At 42.5% G+C, this 25,679-nt stretch overlaps 1 protein-coding gene across 1 annotated transcript in view; it reads right to left on the bottom strand.

Annotated features, from left to right (window-relative positions):
* SBNO1 (strawberry notch homolog 1) overlaps positions 1-25,112 on the bottom strand; it is a 31,057-nt gene extending 5,945 nt beyond the window's left edge. The window contains exons 1-29 of the mRNA XM_058036685.1: positions 25,006-25,112; positions 18,645-18,778; positions 18,095-18,199; positions 16,969-17,278; positions 15,135-15,235; positions 13,924-14,020; positions 12,694-12,854; positions 11,612-11,745; positions 11,374-11,464; positions 10,278-10,439; positions 9,640-9,775; positions 9,455-9,560; positions 8,106-8,259; positions 7,835-8,017; positions 7,533-7,630; positions 6,711-6,862; positions 5,987-6,184; positions 5,550-5,720; positions 5,294-5,463; positions 4,452-4,583; positions 3,226-3,361; positions 2,701-2,813; positions 2,526-2,597; positions 1,978-2,077; positions 1,405-1,479; positions 1,008-1,154; positions 835-929; positions 627-719; positions 94-231 (exon numbers count right to left, since the gene is read on the bottom strand). Coding sequence (XP_057892668.1) covers positions 94-231; positions 627-719; positions 835-929; positions 1,008-1,154; positions 1,405-1,479; positions 1,978-2,077; positions 2,526-2,597; positions 2,701-2,813; positions 3,226-3,361; positions 4,452-4,583; positions 5,294-5,463; positions 5,550-5,720; positions 5,987-6,184; positions 6,711-6,862; positions 7,533-7,630; positions 7,835-8,017; positions 8,106-8,259; positions 9,455-9,560; positions 9,640-9,775; positions 10,278-10,439; positions 11,374-11,464; positions 11,612-11,745; positions 12,694-12,854; positions 13,924-14,020; positions 15,135-15,235; positions 16,969-17,278; positions 18,095-18,199; positions 18,645-18,776 — 3,762 coding nt within the window. The 5' untranslated portion in view covers positions 18,777-18,778; positions 25,006-25,112. The remainder of the gene's footprint in view (positions 1-93; positions 232-626; positions 720-834; positions 930-1,007; positions 1,155-1,404; positions 1,480-1,977; positions 2,078-2,525; positions 2,598-2,700; positions 2,814-3,225; positions 3,362-4,451; positions 4,584-5,293; positions 5,464-5,549; positions 5,721-5,986; positions 6,185-6,710; positions 6,863-7,532; positions 7,631-7,834; positions 8,018-8,105; positions 8,260-9,454; positions 9,561-9,639; positions 9,776-10,277; positions 10,440-11,373; positions 11,465-11,611; positions 11,746-12,693; positions 12,855-13,923; positions 14,021-15,134; positions 15,236-16,968; positions 17,279-18,094; positions 18,200-18,644; positions 18,779-25,005) is intronic.
* Between the last annotated feature and the right edge of the window lie 567 nt (positions 25,113-25,679).

The raw sequence follows: 25,679 nt of genomic DNA, 5'->3' as shown, positions 1-25,679 counted from the left end.
CTTGTCAAAATTATACATAAATACAAAAAAATAAAGTCCTTATAATTATTTTCAAACTTCTCTATGTTAAACAAGCATAACTTTAATGGTTACCTTCTTATATTTCTTTTTCAGGTCTGCACATGTTTCTAGTTTGAGTTGTTTCCCAGTATTTGGTCTGTATATCAAAAAAAGCTTCTTTTTAGGATTCACTTCTTTTACTAGAATTGCTGTTTTCTTGTTATTTCTTATCTGGAAAAAAAAGACAAACCAAAAACTTCCCAAATTAACAGAGGATGAAATTATCTGCTTAAGTGATTCCATATTGTGTTCTTTACAGAGTTATAAGCATGTAATAGAACAACCAAGGACTAAGACACCTCTAGAACACAGTAATCCACATGAACCTCTCAGTGAAACCACAATTTCCTGGTGGAGGTTTAAATGAAAGCTATTAATTTGGGCTCATATTCCTATCAGGAAATATCCTGAGGATATAAAAGGAAGAATTTAATACTCAGTGTTATAAAAACCTTAAAATTAAAATTAGTGTAAGACTCAAGGTATTTTGCAGACTTGAACAAATAAGTTTTTCAGTTTAGCCCCCAAAACCTCTGAACATAATCCAAGAGACAGAAGAATCTCACCTGTAGTGATAAATAAAATCCATCATCTGGACCTGTTTGTTCTGCCCAGATCTTTGTTGCTTCATCCCAAGACATTCCTCTCTCCACACTGATCTGCAAGAGAGCAGTGCAGGGGTATTGGAGTGGGAACAACTTTAAAATAGTTACACAGGTGGGGACTCAACACATTGTAAAAACCTCCTACAGAGATGATAAAGGATTAACTTACTGTGTACAGCTCTACATGTCCAGAGGTAGAATATCCAGGAGTTAAAAACTTCTTAACATCTGCCTTCCTCACCTTCTCATCCCCAGAGCCCAAATCTGAAAAGGAAAGCAGAGTTTTACTCTGTTGCTCTGTTCTCACTGAAGTTCAAGAGCACTGTGAAATGATTTACTCACCTAAGATGCCCATGTCATATCTTCCATTCTTTTTAGCATTCTGAATAACTGCATTTAACGTGTCAGAGAAGTACTGGAACAGAGCATTCTGCTGATGGACTTCCATGCCAAGAATTCGATTCAGAAATTTCCCTATATTGTTGTAATCTTAAAAAAGAGTAAGAAATACATGTATTAGGGCAAAGATTAACTTTGATAACCACAAGCCCTCTATCAGTATTCAAAGCCTTACAAACACTATTTAAATACACTCTTTCAGAAATGCAGAAAACATAAGGTTTATCTAAAAAGTGACATTTTTTGAAGGTTACAAGTTCAGTTCTGCTGCTGGGAACCCACTGTTGTGACACAAGATGTTCCCAGGGACGTTCTACAGATACACTGAACACCCAAGTACCTTTATCAAGGGTCAGAATTCCAGATCTGTCCTCCACATTTATCAAGCCTACACCAATCAATCCTTGACGAACGTCTAGGAAAGAGAAAGAAGTTCAATCATTGCTGCTTTGCCATCTAAAAATAACCCAGTGAAGCAACAGCTTGTTGAGCCATAGGATCCAATTCCAAAGCCTCTGACACCCCTCACTTCCCATCACTGCAGTTTCTACCTAACACATCAATAACCAAGACACAGCTTTGCCTTCTGCCCCTGCAGGAAGCCCAGGCAGGGGAAAGCACCAATGGCACCATGCATGAGAACAGTTCCAGCAGGCAATGGGAAAATAAAGATAAAAATCTGTTTGTAATACACTGGCCAGGCAGATACAGAACATTCCTCACACTGAGAGTTCACAGATCTGGTTTCAAGTGTGAACTTCAACATTCAAGCAACGTGCACAGACTCTCACTGGGCGTTTACTCCCATCTGTCTCAGCTGATCATTTGAAATTGTAGCAATTTTACAGCTCTAGCAGTATTTCCATTTTCTGTGTACTGGAGAAGGACCAAAAGGTAGCTGTCACAGCCTTACCTTTGAAGAAGTCTCCAGGAAAATCAGGAGGAGGTGAGACCATTGGGGAGTCCAAGTTCACAATGGATTTCATAACAATCTCCAGAGCATTTCTGCCATACTGTGTAAAAAAACGTTGTTCTGTCAATGCCATCCAGTGTTTGTGCCACGGCTCCAGGCACACATGGTTTAAGAGGTATTTATAATTCACAATTAAAAGCTTTTCTGTGCAATAGTGAAGGGAATTGTTTATCACCTTTATGTAGTGCAGTTTATAACTGAAAACAGCCCAGTCTTAATTTTTAATTAGAACTGCCAAATTAATCTTTCATTGTGGCTTAAAGGACACACACCATTTACTTAAGACTGATTGTTTGCAAGAGCAGAAAAGTGATTTACACACGTGTGTTCCACATGGCTTCACAAACACAATCATGGGTTACAGAAAGAGGCCTTCCATCAGCAAGGGATGGAGTTAAAGGTAAGGGATGGAGAGGAACCTTCCTCAACAGCTCATCTGTGGAATAAACACCACAGCAAGAGTTCCCCAACAGAAACAGAATTGTCACCTTGTTGTCAAAATTGAATCTGCTGAGGTCTCGAGTTTCTGTGGCCCGTCTGTCCCCGTGGGTCAGGGCTCCCTGTCAAGACACATCATTGTCATTAAATATAAAACTTATAAAAAAAAAGAAATCCAAGTTGCATTTTCTCAAAGGAAGGATCAGACCTCTTGAAACATCTTACCAAACTCTCCAGTCTTTTTGCAACTATAGATGCAAATCTTTGCTCTCCTGCCAGTTCAGAAATGAGGAACACATACTCTGGAGCAGTCACTTGGTTGGATCTATGAGTTCTTCCTGAATAATTAAGCAGAAGCATGTAAATTAGATATGTTCAGTGAAATAGAATTTTTTAATGTGAATTGTGAAGAGCAAGGAAAAAAGGCAGAACTTAATCATGCTTAAAAATTAGTTTCTGCTATAATACAGCAAACAAAAGTACCACAGAGATACTCTAAAAATTGTAGCAACTTCTATAAAGACACTTTATATGTGAATGAAACTCCAAAGCTGCAGCCTAGGCTTGTTTGTGAGGTTTCTTTCAAAGCTTTCAAGACCATTAGCAATGACCACAGACAAAGCTGACTCTGTTCATGGTACAAGAGACTGGAGGGGTGCTTAGGAGGATGCCTGCTCCATCACTCCCCATGTTAGCAGTAAGTTCAGTTATCATTCCTGACTCTGTGGCTCAGGACAGTGAGTGCTTTACCAAACTGCTGGATTGCTCTGTCGGCGCTCCACGGCAGCTCCAGGGTCATGTGCACCCTCCGCCTCTGGTTCTTGGCCCTGCGGTCTGCTTGCAGAGAGATACCAGAGCTGGCAGCCTCTGAGATGATGGCAATGTTCTGTGATGGAGAAAAGAGCTCTTAGCTAGCAATAAATCCAAGATCAAGCTTCAGTTTCCAAAAAAAAAAAAAAAAAGTATTGTTTTACAACTATTACCAAACATGGGTCTGCAGTGATTTCAGTGTTACTCACAAGGCAGAGGGAGGGCAGCAAAGGTGTGGCTTTCTGTATCAGAGTGAGAAATGCTAATGAACTTTTCAGAGTGAAAGGAGGGGGTTTTGCTTTACTTTTCAACAACTCCTCTCTGTGCAAACAAAGACTTGCCATCCCAGAGGGCAGGCCTCCCTGACACTGGCCTGTACTCTGGAGGAAAAGGGGAGGGACACAGGCTTGCTCCAATATCAAACACCAGAAAAGACAAAATGTTGCTGCTAAGGCTGTACAGGGAAGAGGATCCAGCCATTCCAGTGCCTGAATGCATTTGCCTTGAAAGAATGTAAATGTTTGGACTGTGCACAAATCACTTACAAGAACCAGAGTTTTTACCCTCAAGTGTCACAAGGGACCACACAAGTTCCATGCACAGTGACATTTACTCCATTTGCCCTCTTGTGGCAGCACGGCCCAAGTGAAGCACTGGGAAAGGCTTTCTCCCCCCACTTTTATCAGACACAATTCTACCATTATTCAGGTCAGGATTTTCTTTCAGGGTGCAACATTAAGGGCAGAAGTCACCACTCCTCCCAGTGTGACTTCTCAATCCTTGTTAGGGTTAACAGGCCCCACTTTTTCCCTTCACCACTCACTTTTTCATACAGCAGTCTTCCCCACTTCCCAATTTAATTATTTCCTCTTGGAAGGGGAGGTGCACAGTGACCCAGATCAACAAATCAAAGATATGAATCACAAATCTGCCTTGTAAACACATTGTTTTACAAAACCAGCTGAAGGTGCCAGCTATCTGTTTGGCACATGGGGCCTCAGAGGTCACCCAATCTACAGCCTGACCTTTAAACACACTGATCTGAAAAACAAACCAGCAAAGTGCTGCTTAACTGGTACTTACACTACCTGCCACTCACTGGTGAACAGCTTAGAGTTACTATGGCATCTGGCACATCTGTCTACAGTCTCTCTGTCAAGGATTACCTTATCTCCATCCATGAACCTCTGCTTCTCTGTGATGTTCAGGATTTCCACGGGCACATCCAGCTCAGACCGTGACTCGTAGGAGATGCTGCCGTCATCGTTGCTCACCACTCTGCCTTTGCGGCCCGTCATCTTCCGAGGGAGGGAGCACAGCCTCAGGGGCAACGCCACAACCACCCAGCACCAACAGCTCCAAGCAGCATTATTCATCCATGTACCCACATTAAAATGCTCAGTAATTTACTCTGAGTGCAAAACTGCATTATCTGCTATGTGGAATATGACAGAGCAAATCTAGGTAGGAATGATGTTCTATTATGCCACTGCTCATAAGGGATTTACCAGCAGCACTAAAAAGAGCTAAACAGGCAGCTCAGGCTGCCATTGATTTTAACAGGGTCTTTTAAATCACACTGATGCTGCTACTTGATAAAAACAGGTAGCTTAAAGACATTTTTCTGAAGTTCTTGAGAGATTAATTAATCAGGCTTTTCATCAACACAAAGGTTCTTGACCTCCACTGCCTTGGAGGATGAGCTAAAGCTCCTCTGTTTAATACACACCAGCAGCAAATTGACTACAGCCAGTCAGAGAAACAGCCCATAGTAAAACAAAAGAGAAACTGGTGTGATTTACCCAACCAGAAGCTATCAAATCTCAGAAATAATGTGTTCACCCACTCACAGCTCCCCCTGTATCCTAACACAATATTCAAATTTCTCTCCTATTGGGAGGCATCAGCAGAGTAACCTCTGCTCTCATTCCTGAGATCACTGTCTAAAACTGATAAACAACCTCTTTAAAAACATACTTTTTTTCTTAATATGTGATCACCAGCCTACCTCTGCAACATTTTCAGGACCACCCAGTTCATCTATAAGCTCATCCAGTGTATTAGGTGGAAGATCTTCAGCCAGCTTTTCCAGTTTATCCAGCAGTTCTTTTTTCATTTGTTGGGCCCTTTCAACAGCATCCTGACTCGTTACAAAGCTGCTGTTTGTGTTACTGTTTGCTGAAAGTTAAGAAAGACTCTGAGATTTAGAATTTTATTGCCTAACTGCTAGGAAATGAATCAACATCAAAGAAAGCTGCTCTTACCAGACGTGTTGGTACTAGAAGTGGTGGTTCCAACAGTGGAAGTGAAGCAGCTGGGTCGTTTGGATCCCAGACCAGAGGCTAGTAAGGCACTTTGAATAGAATCTGGGTCTATGCTTTTCTTCTTTTTCTTTTCTTTATTTTTTTTATGCTCTTTTCTAATCAACCAGGGATCTGAAGTTAAATAAAAGTTTCAAACATTTACTAAGCAGCCATCCATCCCTTTGAAACAAATACATTCTCATAGCATAAAGTGACTTACAAAAGTCTGAATTCCAGTGTACAAAATCTAATTTCACATTCTACTAATTCCACATCACTGGAACTAAACTACCTGCTCAGTAAACTCATCTGTGGCTCCCTGGAATGTTTGGGAAGACTTTCTGCTTACTCTCTGCAAATACAGCTACTTTCTTGATGAAACACTTAGACTGCCTTACCATCTTCATCATCTTCACTGGATTCATCTCTGAAGGGGTTGAAGTCATCATCGTCTCCAGAACTCAAAAATTTGGAGCTCTCATTGTCACTTTCTTCATTGTCTGAAGCATCAGACTCACTCTCACTCTCATCAGAGCTGCTCCCTGCAAGGCCACCTGTTTTGCGGGCTTTTTTGGCTTCTCTGCTTATTTCTTCACCTAATTCCATCATCCCACAAGAAAGAGAAATTAGTTTAAACCTTGTAGTTTACACACTTTGAAGTCTGTTTTACCATACAAACTAGAAAAATATTCAACTTTCGAAAACAGAACCTTTTAAAAGAATCTAGGCTTTAAATAAGACCTCTCTCCCAAGTTTTTAAGATAATCAGCTTGGGAAGGGGGTGGTATTAGGCTTCTCTTCATTGAGCCTCAAGATAAAGAAAGTTACTTGAGTGACTACATCAGGAAGTGATTTGACACAGAAAAGGCATTTTGGGATATGGTTCCACAGCAGATCAACCCAATTTTGAGAAAAATTAGCTAAAATTTACATGTTATATTGCTTATCAGCAATATAACATCTATTAATGGCAATCTCTAGCCCTAAGAGATCTGCATTACATTCTCTTTCAAGGATGACTGTACAGATATATCCCCTTTTTTCCCCACACAAAGTTCACTCTTAGGCAGCTCTGAAGTTGCCATTTTCACTGTGGCATTAGTGTAGGAACTCCAGCTTTACCTTTTCGTTTCTTTACTTTGTTCTCCTTGCAAGGGCTGTCCCGGGGTGAATTGTTATTACTCTGAGCAGTCAGGTCAATTCCCAACAAGCTGAACAGCTTCTTCCTGTCAGGAGCTGGAAAGTGCTTCTCAATAAGAGACTGGAATACTCCTCTGTTTAAGAAAAAAGGGTTGCTCAGTGAAATTTGCATTTATTTAAAGTACAAACCTGTAACATTGAACAGCTTGCTTGACTTCCCTGAAGACTGACTCCTTGTGTTGGGCACTCTCTGTATTATCACCCACATTGCTGTATTTGTCACCTCCTTAGAAGTCGGATAAATATCTTTTAGAGCATTGATACAACTTTTTAAATTTGTTTTTCATAACAAGTGGCATTGCTACTGCCATTTTTTAGTTGCTCAATTTAAGTAAAAGATTAAGGTAATTTATTAAGATCTTCAGCAAGGTAGCCTTGGGATTGGCTCTGGTCCCTCTGATCAAAGAGGGAAGTCATGGTCTGTAACTTGCTCTGGTATAAATGCAGCACACACTTGGCAGGTCTCCCCATCCTCCCAGTTTGAGAACAGTACGAGCTGTTCACACCTGAAAACATCAGTTTGGAATGCCAGGAGAACCAGGGGACAATCATTGCCTCACCTGAGCAGTGCTGCCAGAGTTTAGGTACAGGCAGCTTCAGTAAAGAACATCACTACTACAGGATTCCCAACCTTCTGTGCACTGATGCACACCTGACACAGAAGGACAAATGACTACACACGCACACACACTAAGCTGGATGAAGGTTGGTTTTGTAAAGAACAGTTTTAAAACTCAGTCTTACTTTGCTGTAGAAACAAAGTCATTCAGTTCCCCACCACCTTCCTCCAAAGCTTCCAATGTTCTGGCTTCTCCTGTTGACTGCAGGCCAATGACAACGCACTGAAGAAGAAATGAAAATCAGACACTGTCGCTATGACTGAGCTGTAAGTTTATTTGGCCTGAATTTCTGCTCATTAGATACCATGAGCTACAAAAGCATGCTCCTACTGTGGCTGAAAGTATTTGTATTTTATATATATTAAATTTAATCTAATAGCTTTACATTTAAGACAAATGTTTAAAAATCAGTCTTGATCAACTTACTTTGCCATTCTTGATTTCTTCCCGAGCCAGCTGCACCACCCTTTTCACCTTTGAGGCTATGCAAAGGTACTTGAAAAACCTCTGGTGAGCTGACCAGAACTGACCCCACATAGATTTCTTCATGCGCTGCTCGGCATCGATGAGATCGGCCGCCTGCTGAAACCTCTCTCGAGCACTGACCCACTGGACAAGAAAGGGAACATTCAAATTTCAGCCAACTGAAACCTCCCAGAAATCAACAGAGAAAGCAAATTTAAAACAGGATTCTTACCAGTTTCACAGATTTATTGTACATTTTAACATATTCCTGTGAGAGCAGAACTTCGTCGATTTTGAAAGTTACACCTGAAAAACTCAACTGTCTGGCTATGTACATTCCTCTCAGCTTCATATCCATAGCAACTATTTCCATGGCACCAACACCTCTAAAATAAAGGAACAATTTAAATCCACATTAGAATTTTCAAGAGGAAGGATTGTTAAAGAAATGCCTCAGACACAACCCCAAGTACATTAGAAAAAAATCCAGCTTATAAATATGAAGGAGTATGTTTTTGAAATAATTTGAAATTTAGTCTCTATATAAAATTGTATCCCTGCCTTGTAAATGTTAAGTGTCTCCCAAGAGGTAAAACTCAGTTACTTTTTTCCCTAATGACCTAGGATGGATTAGGAGACAGTAACTTATAAATTTGAACTGGATAACAAAGTTGGTCCAAATATCAGCAAATTCTTGCATTGTAACTTTATAAACTGCTGATGATTTAAAATAATACAAACCATTTTAAGTTATTCGGATTTATACTGATATGAAAATTATTTGTTAGTAAGTAACTTCACTTCTCTTCAACAGCAACACCTTGAGAGCACAGAAGTCACCTGTAGAACAGCTGACTGCTACTCACAGGCTTGGGGCTCTAACTTCATTATTGCTTATTTGATAACTTATTTGATAAGCACCCAGTAATGAAGAGAAGTTACACTTGCAGAGTCCAGAAAAACCACACATCATGTAGATGGTAAACAAGATGTATCCTAAATCCTATTGTGGCATTCTGAAGTGTTCAAAATTCTTTTTGAGTAGGCAAAGCAAGATGCTCACCCACCACAGATTGCGGCAGCGGCCTTTTCTCCTGACCTCTCACATTCAGTACTATTAGTATGTTCTGAAACACCAAGTACCTTGTAACAGCACAAAGAATTTCCCTGAACTGGGTTCTTATGCCAACAAGCACAAGATTTCCTCCTGTTAAATTGCCTATGATGAATGCATAAACATTAGAGGCCTTCTACAAATAGGGAGCCATTAACTACACTGAGCATACTCACTACAATACAGGGTGTTTTCATGGGGAGCAAAGCATTTTGCTTTCGTAACACCCACATTTTCAAGAGGCCTCTTTTCCCAGAAAGCTTTTAAAGCTCTCAAAATTTTCTGTGAACAAAGGAAATATCTTATTTTGCACCACTTACGATAAATAACATTTCTGCTAGATTTAGAAGCCAGAGTTCTTAGTGTGACAGGACATGCTTGTAAAGAAGCACAGAGTGAAGACAAGGAACTGGGAGTACAGTCAGCCACAACCCTGTGCATTCTGCTGTAGGTCTTTGAAACTTTACCTTCTTTCAACAGCCTGAATAAAATCACTGAATTCCCTAAATGGAGTTCCTTCACCCCATATTCCAAGACGGTTCATATATGCCATGTTCCTTGGCTCAGATGCACCTAAAAAGAGAAAGATAAATCTGTACCAGTGCCAGCAAAAACACCCTGAAACATTTAATACAAACCCAGCAGTACATACCTGTGGCACTGGCATAAACAACCCTGGCTTTTGGAAGTTTATTTTGAAGTTCCAATACAGCCAGACCTGTTTTTGTTGGTTTTGATGAACCAACAGGACACAGATTCTTTGCCTTATGACACTCGTCAAATACAATCTGAACTGTAATTAAGGAAAAGCTTTGTCCCACTAATGCACAGAATAAGGAGCTAGAACAGAAGGCAAGAAAATCTACTACTTATAATAGGGGGCAGGTGGAGATTGTAAACTCCAGACACTGGTCATTTGAACTAAAAACCTTGGAAAAATATTTAGATAGTAAATTGCCACACCGGAGTTCTTGAAAATGCTGGTGATACTCCAAATATACATTTAAACAAATCCATAAAATCTCAATGTAAACTTAAGAGTTCTGAAGGACAATTGTTTAATTTTATAGGTTTGATACAGGAAAAAACCAAACTTCACTCTTGTACCAGAGCTGCGTGGCAACAAGTTGATGGTCATATGTTTGGCACAAAGTTTATAAAACTGTAAATGTAATGTCAGAGCATGCACATGACTGATTGCCGTTACAAATAAAGAATACCTAAAAACCTTTAAAGATAAGTTTAAATAGCAATTTCATTATAATCAAATGAATTCCGGAAAAAGGATACAACTCCATCGAAGTCTTCACCACACCAGTGAAGGAGCTGCTTTAATCTGGTTTTGTATTTACCACCAGACTGACTTTCCCCAATAAGAGAAGAATAGGTAGCAAAGATGACACCTTTCTTCACACTTCCATTATGTTTGGAAGAAATCTTCCCATACTTGAACTGCAACAAATAGAAATTAGAGAAATTAATCAAGAGAGACTCCTCCTCAATCCCACCTACCAGATGAAGGGATGCTGGTGGTCTCAAACTGAAAGGTGTGAACACTTGGAGCCACCCATAACCCCACACCATGATCAGGGCACAGCTGATGGCAATGTGGTTAAGGGGTTATACAGGGCCTTACTTAAACATAGACTTAAGGAACACTAAATCTGAGGTTTCAGAAGCTTAGCAGCCATACTCTTCGGCTACATGGTTTCCTCACTTTAAATACATTGAAACTAAAATCTCAATTGTATCCCTTTAAGAGCCAATACTTCAAGTGTATTTACAGCTGCTACCATAAGATGACTTCTAAAGCCTTATTTTGGAAATTAAGAATTCACAAAGCAAAAATATCAACTTAAACCAAACTTTGAAGTTCAGTGAATTCAATCAGTAATCACACTTTACAATTTAAGCAGGTAATCCAGAGCAGAGGCAGTGTCTCCAAAAATAACTGCACACACCACTGCTGCTTTAATAAATCACTGAGCAGGTCCATTATTCAAGCATTACACACAAAAAGCATGATATATAAAATGTGCACTGAGAGAAAGTAAAAAATTCAAATGCTACAAAGCTTTAAAGATGTAAAGAATATTTCAACTTCTAGAAAATATTCTACTAGTAGTGCCAGTAGTGACTTGAAGTGCAGTTTTTTTTTTAAAAAAGCACACATGCTAAGACTTAATCCTACAAGGGGCCTATTTACATGATTAACTTAAAGCTCTGTGTGGTTCTTTGTAAGATTTAGGCCTGTCAAACAAGACCTAGACAGCAAATTTATTGAAATTAGTGCATTCTTGCTCTCAAAACACTCAACATGCACAACTCGTCACTCAAGCGTACCTAAAGGTTTGCCCCAAGTGTACATAGTAAAAAGTTTCCACACCTTGTTTAATGAATGCACCAATATGTTTTTTGCTCCAATATCTCTCAAATCTCTCTCAGCATCGTATTTCAGATCATTTGAAACGCTAAACCTGAGGATACAAAACAAAGCACATTCTGTAAGTCACAGCAGGTCAAAGGCAGCCAGTTGCTAGGGCATTTGTCAGAAGACAGATGACCCTGGATTTAGGTCATAGAGTCACTGGAGTGTCTGCTCTAACAAATCCTGGCACACTTACCAGACTGCTCTTTTTCTGCCTAACAAGTAATTTTCATAGATTATTCCAGCTATGGTCCTTCCTTTTCCTACACCAGCACCATCACCTATCAAGAATCCAGCTCTGTCTCCATTGGGCAGGAATGTTTCATGTTGCTGTAGGAGAAAGAACAAAAAACTCATACCCATTCCCCAGAACACATCACAGGGGATTGTCAGAAAAGAGCGAATATAAGAAACATCCTATTGGAGGGGACCAGTGGTCCAAGCAAACTCCTGGAAACAGGAAAAGGGGATTTTATTTAGGGAGAGCACAGCACCCTAACTGCATTGTGTGAGCCATTCCCCCCTTTCTTCCCTCAGCACCCAGAACTGCTCTAAACATCTGTCCAATAATTTGTGCCTTTTCCTAACCCACTGATAGGCTCTTGCGCAGCCTTTTGTAGCAGCAAGACCCAGATATCCACAGTGTGGAATGAAGTATTCTGAATCCACCAATTTTAAACCAATCTCCTGTCAGTGTCACCAAGTTCTGTTCTGCTTTTGGTTTTGTGTATCACTCACTCCTTGATGATCTTAACCCTGATTTCATTCCCTTTCCTTTCTCTGCCCTGCAGCCCCAGGTGTCCCAGACACTTTTCCCTCCTGTGACCATTTTAGTTGTCCCCTCACTCCACTGCCTCCTTCCCCAGCACACAAAGTGCTGCACACACATCTGGGGTGGGCACACTGAAATTTAACCCAGCAGCAAAATAACACTCAGTGCTCTCTCTATTCCTTCCCAAGGATGTCAAACAGGGCTGGCTTTCTCAGCCTGCTGCTGCTGCAGCCATTAAATTACTCCAAAGAAATAAAAATGACTAACATGTTCTAAGACAGTTAAAAGATCCCCATCATGGAAGTGGTTTAGAGGAAATTTTCCTGGGTGTATTACCTCACATTTATCTGAGCTGAAGCTCACCTGCCATCTTCTAATGCAACTCAAACCTTTAAGCTCTTATTATTTTATCTCCTCATAAAACTGACATAGCTGCACTTGTCAGATTTTAGTTTTTCTTCTTAAATTCTCTGTTAGCTTTTAAGCTGTGCTGATGTCTGGCATACCTGGGCTGCATAAGTGATTGCTTCCAGCTGCAAAGCTGACAACCAGCCACTGTCAATGGTTTCCTCTGATATTGATGTCTGGTACCACACATCAGGAGGAGTCACACTGGATAAGGAGCTGGTTTCCACCACTGGGTCAGGGTGACGCAGACCAATTTTTACTGGTGGAGAAAGAAGGGGAAGGAAGGCAGAAGTTGAAAACAAAATAGAGTTCTGTTGCTGCAGCACAAGTTAATATATTTACCCAAACAACTTGCAATTGTGATTGCAAAGGCTGAACTCAACAACAAGAATGTTTCATTGCAACAATCTGTCAAGTGTTAAACTGCACTGCATATGAAGGAACACATTAATCTGAATTTATAACTGCAATCCTAACTTCCTCTTCTCACCACCTTCCCAGAATTTTTGTGATTAGATAAAATTCACTTTACAGAAAATGAAAGTATTTGTGTACTTGACTTGTTTGAGAAAAACCAGTCTGAACCTTGTTTTCTCAAAAAGGCCAGAAGCAGCCTCAGGATGCCAGAATCACAAAAGCAACATTCTTCTCACTATTTATATAGTGCCATTTTAAGCAGAATGAGAAAAGATTTAGAACAGACATGGTTTAATTGCTGACAGATCTCATCAGTAACAATAAAAATTAACCATTTAGCTACAAACTCTCAGCAAAAAGCCTTGCTTTTACAGCAGGTCATTGAATTCAGCAAACAAGATAACAGCTTGTTGTCAATGGGTACAACAAAGAAAAGAGAAAAAAGAGGAGATGGCAATTAACAGCAGTAAAAGATTCACTCAAAAACCAGCCAGTCCTAAGTAGTCAGGCAGGAACAATGCAGGAAGAATGTACTTAGGGTGATTTCACACCAAAAGACTCAAACTAGATTCCTAAGTGTAGCAGTGAGCACTGAATCCCTTCACAAAATTTCCTCTGCTGAGGCACAAGGCATCTTAACAGAGGTAAAAAAACAGGCCTGATTATAGTTCATCAGTCACATCTGTAAAACAAATACTGCTCAATGATACTGAAGAACTCCTCTTTAAAAATCCACTTATCTTCCAAATCTAGCACTTAGAGAGGATAAATTTCCTAGGAAAACCCACAACACATTCAGGTCCTGTTAACTTCAGACAGTATCTATCTTCTGTGTTAGTAATTACACAGGAGTAAAAAAATGAACTCTCAAAACATTCAGCCTTTTGATGTAACAGAAGATCAGGTCATACATTTTATTGGCATATATTCAGCATAGGTCTCTGCATGGCCCATTTCTTCTTCATCTTCCTCCTCAGGTTCCTCCTCTTCTTTTACTGCTGGCACTTTCTAGAATTGAAAAATACTTGTGTTAGTTCAACAGCACATGGTTAATATTCCATCTCCTGGAAATTAACATGAGAAAAGAAATGAGGACAAACTTGCACTTCAATGTTTTAACACATGTAGGGAACAAACCAGTGAATCGCTGGGAAACTACACACAAATGCAGATTTCTTACACTCTGAACAACCCTCTAAAGACACTAAGTCAGAGAACTTCCTCTTCTTTGCAAACAGATCAAGCACTCCAAACTCACATAAGCAGAATTAAAAAGAAATTCTTCTTACTGCATATTAAAACCTGACTATGACTTAAAGGAAATTGCCTTGAAAACATAACAGCCCTAATGTTCAAGTACTCCCCTGGAGTCCCCTGCAGTTCCACATCCATGACACCATTCCACAACTATAGAGTTAAATTATCAGTTCTGTCCAGTATTCTCTGAAACCTGACAGTTGCCCATTTACTGTGACCCTGGCCAATGTAAACATATAAATATTTGTAAAGCACTCAACAGATGAAAAATCAAACATCTTCCACAACTACTGATGTTTAATACAAAGAAGTGATCTGAAAAAGCCCTTCTGTATGGCAGTCACTGAGGAGCACAGCTCTTCCCAAACATCAGCCTGAGTCTAGATATCAGTGAAGATGCCAAAACTCCAACGTTTACAGCATCAGAAGGTAATTTTATTACATTTAGAAAATTGAATGATATTCAATTTAAATCTCCAATTTAACTGCCCAGAAGCACAGCCATGCTAGGGGGAAGTCTTTCAGTTTCCTCACTGCTAGCGATTTCAAAAGAAAATGTTTTAACCCAGAGGAAACGCTGTGCTTATCACCTTTAATCAGAGCCACACCCTTCTTGGCCCACAGCAGCTTCTGCTAATGACAGTAATTTCTTGAAATTGTCATTTATATCTAAGCTCAGCACAGCTGTTAACTTCACTCATCTAACCAAGTTTCATCTTGTGGAGCAACTGACCTTTTGAACAAACAGATGCACTTGACAGTTCCACCACACACAAGACAAGTATGAGTAACTCCTGGAACTGGCCACAACTGTTCATGGGCAGCAACACATTGGTTTGGCAAATGAATCATTTGTGCCACTTACCACAGTTGGTGAAAAACTTCTCATTTTAATGTCATTTATCCATATCCTTGCTACCTCTTTTGTGGAAGCCTCCTTCTTCACTGCACCATTGCTTAGGTCAGCTGCAAAAGAAAAGCTGTGGTTTACAGAATTCCCTCCAAACATCCCCTCACGTTAACATGCTGCTCTATTAATGGGCTGAAAGAGAAGTTTAAAGTAACGAGGAGCACAATGATGCTTCAAGAACAAATTTGTAACAGGATCCTTTAAGAAGACCATTTATTAACCTTCCTGTCTTCAGTCACAATTGCAAGGAACTAGGAATAGGGCTCAGTACACAACTAAAATAATTTGCATAAGGATGGATACAAAATACTGAAAGCAGCTGTCAGGCTTCCATCATATCAATGCATGTAATAAACTTAGCATAATTGCCCCTAAAAACAATTAGGGCACTTGCACAAATAAATGTTTTCCTCAACGGCACTGCATAATTTAACTTCTTAATATTTTCCCATCTAGAACTCCTGCTGCCTGAATGATATGAAAAGACCATTTTCCTTTCAAGAGCTTCTCTTTTCCACAAGTATTTGCCATTTTTTTTAAATAAACACAAGGAAAGATCCAGAGACACAGGAACACAAATAAGATCAGGAATGCAGTTCTAGAAGTTGCAGGTCTCCTTTCACTTTACACAGAAGCTACAGATTGCACTGTTTTCTGCAGCTGTGCCACTTCAACAGTTACTGAGTGCTGGTGTCACCTATTCTGTGCTCCTCTGAGTTTTCACTTGGTTTAATAAAACTTGACTTATCCCCTTCTGCTTTCTCCCCTCCTCTTCCTCACTTCCTTTTCTCCCTGCCCCAGCTTCAGTTCATGTCCCAACTTGGGTTTTGGCAGCCACTCCCTAAGAGAAAGCAATGACACAAGGAGGGACATTCTGCTTTTTGTTTCAGTTCTAACTAACTGACAGCTCCTGCACTGCACTCTCTCTGCACACAGAAAAATAGGTTATGCCAACCACACCTATAAAATCAGCAAAGCTTGTTTCAGAGACAATGAAAATAACAGAAATCCACAAAATGCCTGTGTATCTTTCAGAAAAAAAAGCAGCACTGAAGATATTTTCTAACTGAACTAGTCTGATCTTAACATGCTAAAACCAGAACAACTTGAAAGAGTTAGTTACACACACATGCAGCTTTTTCCTTACACAAGCTGACCACATGTTAGAAATAACATACATGGAAATATTATGGAAGAAATCACAACATGAGGATTTGGAGTGTGGTAACAAAGGACTTGTGGCATTTAACTTACTGCAGCACTTCAGAAGTAACATGAAAATAAACAGCAAGTTTTTAGGACTTAATTTCTTAAACAATAGATTTGATGCCTCAATGAAACAAAGGGACAGATTTTCCTTTTGCAGGAGACAATCCACACAAACACCTTATGTGCTACAAATGTAGTTTGGAAGATGCTAAGTAGAAAAGAGTTTTAGTTTGTTGTATTTCTAAGCACATGCTAGAACAGGAACTGGTGGAGACTCCAGTAACATAGCTAACAGACTTCAGTAATGTTCACAAAATACTTGTACCAATTTTACAGCTGCAATCTGTCATTTTCCTTGTCCCATGCCACAAAATTAAGAGTTAAAAATTTAAACTCTGTTATTTCATACTTCTCTGCCCTGAATTCTAACACTACTACAGTTAGAATGAATTTTATTAGGCTTCCTGAACCACTTCACTTTACCAGGATATTGTACTAATCAATGAAAATCCACGATGTGCAAAGATCTGTTATTCCACTATTTAAATAAATACTGTAATCACAAAGAAAGCAAACTCACTCGCTGCTGTCGCTACAGGCTGGGCAATATTAGGAGGTGGCTTCAATTTCATGAGTTCATTCAGACTGTTGTTCTTGAGCAGATCTTTCAGCTGAATCTGGTCCTTGGAAGGTGCAGTGGTCAAGGCATTGCGAACTGCTGGTGCTGCCACCGAGGGCCGGGTGGTTGTGCTGGTCTGGATGATCTTTGCTACAGTGATCGTCTGCCGCGAGGTCGTCACAGGCGTCGTTTTTGTCACCACTATGGTTGTCCCCAGAGTTGGAAGCTGATTTATTTGATTCAGCACAAAGGTTGTGGTGGATGGTGGTTGCTGGCAACAAAGAAGCAGGAAATTTTCAGAAAACAGTCAAAAAGAAAGAGCAAACTTTATTACACTTCGTTGAGCACACAGGATACGCCAGTTTTTAGAAGACACTTGTCTGTCTTCAAATAACATGCTGAAGGTGCCAGAGTAATATCTTGTGCTGCAACAGTCTGAGCAAAAAGTTTTTTTTTTTTTTTTAGATTTTAAGGTAAAGGAAATCAAAAAAAGAAAAATTCATCACCCACGACCACTACAGTTTCCTCCATATCTGATAAAGCCAGTCCAACCCACTGCTGGCCAAGGCTTGGCCACTCAGTGTCACTGGCAGTGCCTGTGAGAAGGCATTTGTTTAACAACAGGCAAAAACTGTTACACCATCAGCAGCTGGGATGGAGGAGTGAGAATATGTGAGAAAACCCTGCAGACACCAAGGTCAGTGAAGAAAGGGGAGGAGGCAGCCCAGGTGTGGAGCAGGGACTCCCCTGCAGCCCTTGGAGGACCATGGATGCCAGGAGTGAAGTTGAGCCCAGGACAAAGGAAGGAGTGGGGAGAAGGTATTTTTAGATTTGTTCTTCTCATTTTCCTCCTCCATTGTTAACTGGCAATGAATTAATTTCCTTGAGTTGAGTCTGGTTTGCCCATGACAAATTGCTGCTCTCCCTGTCCTTATCTCAACCCATGAGCCTTTCACCATGGTTTTTCAGCCTTTGTGCAGCTGAGGTGGAGGAGGTGGAGCAGCTTTGTGGGCACCTGGTGGCCAGCCCAAGCTGAGCCCCCTCCCCAGCCAAACCCCAAAGCCTGGAGCAGCAGCTCAGCTCTTACCCGAACATTTAACAGGGCTGGAGTGGAGACAGTCTCTGGTTCTTGTTTGACAGCAGCTGCAGCCTCAGTGTCCAGCCCCAGCTCCAAGGCGCTGAGCGGCACCGACTGCAGAGGGAAGGAAGCAAACAAGGCAGCAGGAATAAAACCTTCAGGCTTTTGTTCCAGGCTGTGCCTCAAGTGGCTACACTCTGGCAGAGTGAAGGCCATCATGGAGCTTAAACGTGGTATTTCATTACACTTTTTATGCATTTTATTGCAGAGCAGCTAGACCCCAATGACATGAGAGCTCTCCATGGATACCTGGCATTATGTCCCCATGTCATGCCAGAATTAAGCACATTTCTGTCTGTACTGACCTCAAGTGTTTGACATTGCTTTTCTGTATGGAAGTCTAAAATTAATTCACAAGCCATTTTCCAATGTCAGTACTATGAAGCAAGAAACTTCAGAAAACTCCACATGCTTGAACCACTTGCCATGCACACCATCCCCTTTAACCCCTTCATCACAGCAAACCCAAGCGCTAACAAATCCCTGTTCTTGTTTTAACCTGCTGAACAGCTGGAGTTGGTGCTGGATTTGCAAGAACCACGTCTGGAGAGTCAATATCAAAGAGATCATTTGGACTGATTCCACTCTCACTCAAAGCAGCAAGCAACAGATCTTGTCCTGGCTCCACCATCTCTGAAAAAAAAAAAAAAAAAAAAAAAGAAATCAAACCATAAGTACAAGTACATTTAACTCTGATTTATTTTTTGCCCACACACAACTCCATTTCCTGCATTTAATGGCATTCACAGTGCAGTCTCTTGTACACAGTCACTTTCTAGATGTGCTCTGGTTCTTTAGTTTATTTGTAGGCTTTTCAACATACCACATTTAAGAGCAGGGAGAATTAAAGTTTATGGGTGTGATAGCATTTTGTGTAGTAAACTTAAGAGACCTTTTCTAGTCTTTGAGGCACTACATTTTCAAGGATTGCAAGAAATACCAAGAGCAGAAATAGTGAGACCATGTTATGCTAATGATCCATCTTTGTCAGTGAAGCAACTGCACGAGGGAAGCACAATTAAAACTCATTTACTTTATCTTGTAACAAGTTAGTGATAAAGAGCTTATAAGGAAAGCTTTAATTTCTTGCTTGCCCTTACATTAGGTTACATTCATTCACTGGAGAAATTTTGTTTTGCTTAGTGGAGAGAACAAATGTGCCACTATTATGGTATGTAAGTGCTTATTAAATAGGACACTAACTTCAGGTCACAGACTCCTTTATGTGTAGGACAAGCAAAACTAATTTCAAAAAGCTATTCTAGACAGCATAAAAACTTATTAAAAAGCCAAATACTCCATATTTAAAGATGAAGAGAGGAGATAACACATTTCACTTGCTTAAGAAGGAAACCCATCTGCCTCAGTATTAAGAAAAAAATTAAATTATCTCACAGAACTTGAGCTGTTGCTTATACAGTCTAAAATACACCTCAAGCAGATCTTAATTTCATTCACCCTCCACACCCCTTAACACCCACTGGGAATAAAACATTGGAACCCAATGAAGCCAAACACCTACTCTAAATAGGTAAGAGGACAAAATTATTTGTTGGCATTTTAGATGTTCATTCACAAGACTCCAGAAGAGCATTCCCTTGCTTGTCCCTTGTACATGCACAGCTGAGCCACATCCAGCTGGCTGCTCACACATCTTCCTCAGCACTTTTAGCAGAACAGGTAATTCTTGTAATAAGCTGAGCCTCAGGCACTCAGTTCTTACTCTCCCCAGTTTTAGTCTGTGCAATAGCAGGGAGAAACCTTTTGGTTGTGGATTCATACTCACAATTCATGAGATGGTGGCACCACAAGTGCAAGATCCTGGGACAAGGGGAAGATGCATTTTAATGTAGCAAAGACTCAAAGCAACAAACAATTGGTGGGACTGCTACTGACTACACACAGCCCCATCAAACACCATTTGCTTCTCAGAACCTGACTTCTTTCTTAAAGGTATTTGAGGTGAGTAAATAAATTTGCAGAATGGCCTTGTTTGTTGCTATGAGGTACAGAAAATATTAAGAAGTCATCTAGCACACTTAATTGATGTGGCAGCAGCACTTAAGGATGTCACCACCCACCAGCCTGTCTCCCAGAATCCTGAATGGGTCAACAAAAGTGCCAAGACCTGACTTTCAGTTTCACCTTCATTCTAGAAAGATTGTGCTGTCTCTCTCAAAAAAGGGGACTACATATGCACATTAATCAGACAGGATAAATCCTTCATTTTCAGCAGACTAAAATCTTAACAGTGACCATCACATCCAGGTTTAGAAGCCTGCAGCTTTGTTTGCTAACCAGAAACAGGTGAGGGGAGGAAGGTTTAAGTCTGCAGATGAGATTTTTGCTTATCAGTACTTTTGGTGTTCAGAACTTGAGAGCAGCTACTGAAGATGAATTTCTCTACAGAAGGGGAATTCACACAGGTCACCCCATCAAAACAGCTCCAAACCACTTAAAAATCACAACTTCCATTTGGGAAAGAGGCACGAGCACCCTTGCACACAGGGCAACAACTCTGCTCAAAGGACAAATAAACTAAAATGTCTAAATGTACAATTCAAAACCATCAGTTAAGTCCATTCCTTAGTCTGTATGGAGTTGTGCTCACCCCACTGCCAAATGAAGACACGACCAAAACTTGGTTGAAAGTTACGGGACTGGACTAAATAGAGGCATAAAAAGGCAGAAGCAGCAGAAGCTTGGGGCTTTTCTCTTAAGAGAAGTAAGAAAAAATGAAAAGACTCGAAGTCTGAGTCTGCTCTCACAATACAGGAATGAAAGGCCTTTCTATGAAGTTGAGACTCAAAGCAAAACCAAAGCTAGAAGAAAAACCCACACCAACACCACAAAAAACATCTTCCCCAGCCACCCTGCAAGGGTGTCACAACCCATCCCATCTGTTTCATGTCCAGTTTAACATTTCCACGATGCCACTGACCCCAACATGTTTAACCTTTAAAAACATGATGGCTGAGACTTAAAAGTTTCAGAGTTCAGAAAAAAAAAAAAAACTCATAGCAGGAATGCTTTAGTTGCTTATTTCAAAGTTTTCAGTAATGACTGGTGATAGAAACTAGCAAAGCAATTCCTACAATTTCAGAGTAAATATCTCCAGTTTAGAAACTCTCTTTCTAGCAAAGCTGTTTTCATGTAAGAAGTCCCCCAGCTGCACCCCTCTCCTGACACCCCAAATTTGAAGTCTTAAAAATTCATGGTTGCTCACAACCCAGCAAAAAGCTCAGTAAAACAACAGCAATTGTTTGTCTGTCAGTTTGGACAATGAAAGTTTGACTAGTTTCACTTATTTTGTTTCTGTACAGTAGGAACAAAGCTGCATTGTTTGGAACAAAAGGAATTCTGAACTTCTAGACTTTTTACATTAGAAGTCACTGAATACTTAGCACCAATTTTAGCCTTTGTGCAACTTCCAAGCACCAATGCTGCCCACCCTCCTCATTGTAATTTAACAAGGAAATTAAATGAGGAAGAAAAAATATACAGGAGAAGCTGCATTGTGGTAACATTTTATTTTCTGTAGCACATGCTGGTTAAGCTTAAAACATTATCAGGCTGAAGCAGCTCCATAATCTTGCAAGGTAGGAGGCTCCTCAGCTCACACAAGTGAAAGTGACTTTATCAAGCTCTGCAGCTCAGCCTTGGCAATACTATATAAGGACCTGTTTGCCACATCTTCAAAATCTCCGAAAGAAAATACTTATTAAAAAGTTGTGAATATTACAAGCTGTTCCCTGAGGATTTCATCACTCAAAGAACTGTTTTGAGCATGTAGAATCTTGCAGATAAGATTGTCTATGTTTAGCGAGGTAGGCCAATGTCACTGAGCAAGAATCAGCCTATTAAATGAAACTAAAAAATGTATTTATAAAATTTCAACAGTAGTAATATCTTAATTACTTTCTTATTATGAAGAAAAAACAAAATGGTATTTCAAGAAGGGCCACCAAAACACACCAAACATTTCTGTAAGGTGCTCTCCTGATGAAGAACATAGCTTAAAACTTTGATAAAGAGACAGTTTTGTGATCACTGCACATTATGTAAATAATTCCTGATTTAAAGATACAAAACCAGAATGCCATGTTTAATATCATGTCATGTATCCATGCCAACCTGGCTCTCTCTCTCTCCTTCCATTTTAGCTTTGGTACAAAGAAACAAAACAAAAAAAGAAAAAAAAAAAAGATTCTAAAACACATGTCAAGCAACCTGCTCTGTTTGCCCTGAGAAACATAATGGTAGAATCCCAAACAATGAAAAGCCTTTTGATTTTCAGGTCTGTGAGTTACACACAGTAACACTGCATGCCTGAAGTGCTTATTTAAACCCCATAATCAATTACAGTATCAGAAGTTGCTCCAAAGCAAACAGCAGAATCAAGCAGGCCCTGCTGTTCCCAAGCCCCTCCACTCGTGGGGCAGCCCCGGCTGTGAGCGCCGGCCTGGGGCACAAACAGCACCGGCAGCTCCTGCTCTGGCACTGCCCGTCTGGGGAACACCTGAGCTGCACTGCAAGCCATGGAGAACATCACACAAATGCTGCAGTTGTAGAGACAAGACAGCCTTGCCCTGCACATTCTCTGCCTGACTAAGCCAGGAGTTATTATTGACCTGAAAATCTCACATCTCCCTTTGCAGCCTCTCAGAGCCCCATCCCACCCAACAGGATTCTCTGGACAGCCACGTGGGCTCTGCTCATCTCACAGCTTTTGTCTCCAGAAGGAACCTGGTAACAGCAAAAAAACAACAATTCAACCAACCCAACCCCTTCTGGTCCTCTCCAAGTCACCATCCAATCAAAGAGCAAAACCCTAATTAATGAACTCACTCATCCTTCCATGCCTTAACCTCAAGACGAGCAGTTAATTTTGCATTCACACGTACGAAGGTGCTCTCACAAAAACCAGGAGTTAATCCAGTCCTGGAAAAATCATTCCCACTTTTCCAAGGCTGGTCACCACTCAAAGCTTTCAAGGACACGAGGGACACTTCAGGGCACCCTAGGTTCAACTCTGCCCCAATGCTTTTCAATGACTGGTTTACAAAATTTACAACTGCCATGTTACACAGTCTGCAAATGTGAAATTCAGAACTTCTGAAAATGTTAAAAGACTTAACAATGCAATAATTTGGCATGAAATCTGCTGTCAGACTAAAGGGCTGGAGCTGGTACTTGGGCCGGCAGTGAAAGTTTTTAAGAAGTAAAATCTCAAAGAGAAAGAGCAGCATGGGAGCACCAGGATCCTCGGTTTTAGCCTGGGAGGCAGCTCCAGGTGTGTCTCAAAGCCCCATTTCCTACAGCCCTGACCCACTTCAACGGCTTTTAGAGTAACTCTCAGCCAGTTCTGAAAGCAGAGTAGTCTGGACAAAAAGACAAACTGCCCACATTTTATTTCTAAATATTAAGATTGCATACAAATATAACATCTCATGGCTGCAAGGGAGATACAGAATACCAATTCAAATGTCACGCTGTTACACAATTTCAATTCTTGCTTTACAACATCAACTACAGATTTTCATTTTGGGGGGAGGGCAGCTTGCAAAACATTAATGTATGTTTTTAAATAATTTTAATCCAGACAGAACCTTGGTAGTTTAAAGCCAAATAGACTACCACCGAGTTAATTCTTAACTTCACACTGTGCTGTTTGATCACACTGAATTTTTTTTTTACTCACTCTGGAGTTACCTAACAGATGAATTCAAGGTTTTTATTTTAAAGGATTTAAAAAATCTGCTTCATCTTTAACAGATATCAAACACACAGAACCAGCCTAAGAGTACCTGAAAGAAAGTACAGGAGTTCTGATTTATACCCTCAAATGCAGCGTAGAACCTGGTCAGCTAAAAATAATAAAGAAACAACCCTAAAAAATCCAGGAGAAAACCCCAAAAGGCCTCTTCCCCATCAGACTGTAGGAGCATTTCTACGTTAAACTATTACTCACCCTAGCAACCTCTGTTTGAGGTGCGCTCGTTACGAGTGCCTGGACTTTGAGGCCGTGTCCGCCGCCGCGGTTCGGCTCCCCGGGAGCAGCGGGGCCCCGAGGGCTCGGCGGGGCGGGGAAGCCCCGGGGGAGGCGGCGGCAGGGCCGGGGGTCGGCGGCTGCGGCCCCGCCAGCCTCGCACCAACACGTGTTCCCGACATAAACTTCCGGGTTGGGCCAGAATCGGCTGCGTAATCCCGTCCCATGCGCGACTTTTTGTTTCCAGACCTTCACCTCTTTAAAGATCCCTCCAACGGCACCGCGATCCCGGGGAAGGGCGGGAGGGCTCCGTCTCACGGCGGCTTCGGGAGCCGCTCCGGCACCATAAATCAAACACCCCCATCCCCCCCGCCTCGTTTCTCCATTTCGAACCTCAACAATCAGCGGCCGCGGAAAGAGCGCACAAAGGAGCGGGCCAGCCCGGGGGGCTCTGCCCGCGCAGGGATGCGGCGGGGGGGGAGCGGCCGAACCCAGCGCCGCGCCCGCCCCCGTTAGGGAAGCGCTCCCCCAGACCCGGGGGGCCCCGCCGCCCGCCCCCGGGCACGAAGTTCGCGGGACAAGCGGGGCTCCGCCGGGGCGGCGGCGGCGCCTAGCCCGCCCGCCGCGCCGCCCCCGGCCCACCGGGACCCCTGCGGGGGCGGCCGCACAGCCTTCCCAGGCTGAGGCACCGAGGGAGACGCGGAGCCGCTCCCAGCACAACGGGTCCTCCCCGGACACCCCCGCGCCGCCGCCGCGGGCCCCGGTGAGGAGCTGAGGGGAAGAAACCCCCGGGGGGGCCCCACAACGCGGGGAGCGGCCAGAGGCGGCCAAACAGGCGCGACGCCAAGCAAAAGAGCAGTGCGGGACTTACTCTCTGTCGCACTCGATCCTCCCGCGGGCTCCTGGAAGTCTCCGCCGCCGGCCCCGCCGCCCGCCGCTTTCTAACTCACGGCCGCCATCTTTGCCCTCCCTCCCCTCACAGGGGAGGGGGGGCCGGGGGCCGCCCGCACCACGTGACCCGGGCCGCGCCTCCCTCCCCCCGCCGTGCCGCGCGCGCTCCCCGCCCACGTGACCCCGCCAGCCACCGCCCGCCGCTGGCGCGCGCTCCGCACCACGTGACCTGCCCCCCGCCCGCGGGCTCCCCGGTCACGTGGCCGCCGCCGCCGTCTCGCGCCCACCCCCCCCCCGCCCCGCGTCCCACCGCCGCCACCGGGCCCCGGCGCGCGCTCCCCGCTCGCCCCCCCGTCACGTGACATGCCGCGCCTCGGTTTTTCCCTGCCCTCAGCAAGGGGAAGGCAGAAAGTTCCTCGTTCCCTCCCCCTCCCAAAAAAAATCCCCGGCGTTTCCACCGTCCTTCAAATAAGCGACGTCCCTGCGGGCGGGCCCCGCCCCATGGCGGCGGCCGCGGTCGAGCCTTGGCGATCCGGGCCCGGTTCCCGGTAGGGTGGGGGGAGGGGAAGGCGGAGGCGAGCGGCTGCTGGCGGTCACGTGACCCAGGCTCCCGCAAGATGGCGGCCGCCGGCGAGAACTCGGCAGCGCGGCGGA

This window comes from Melospiza georgiana, chromosome 18 (assembly GCF_028018845.1).
Source record: "Melospiza georgiana isolate bMelGeo1 chromosome 18, bMelGeo1.pri, whole genome shotgun sequence".
Taxonomy (NCBI): Eukaryota; Metazoa; Chordata; class Aves; order Passeriformes; family Passerellidae; genus Melospiza; species Melospiza georgiana.
This window is presented reverse-complemented; position numbering and strand designations above follow the sequence as displayed.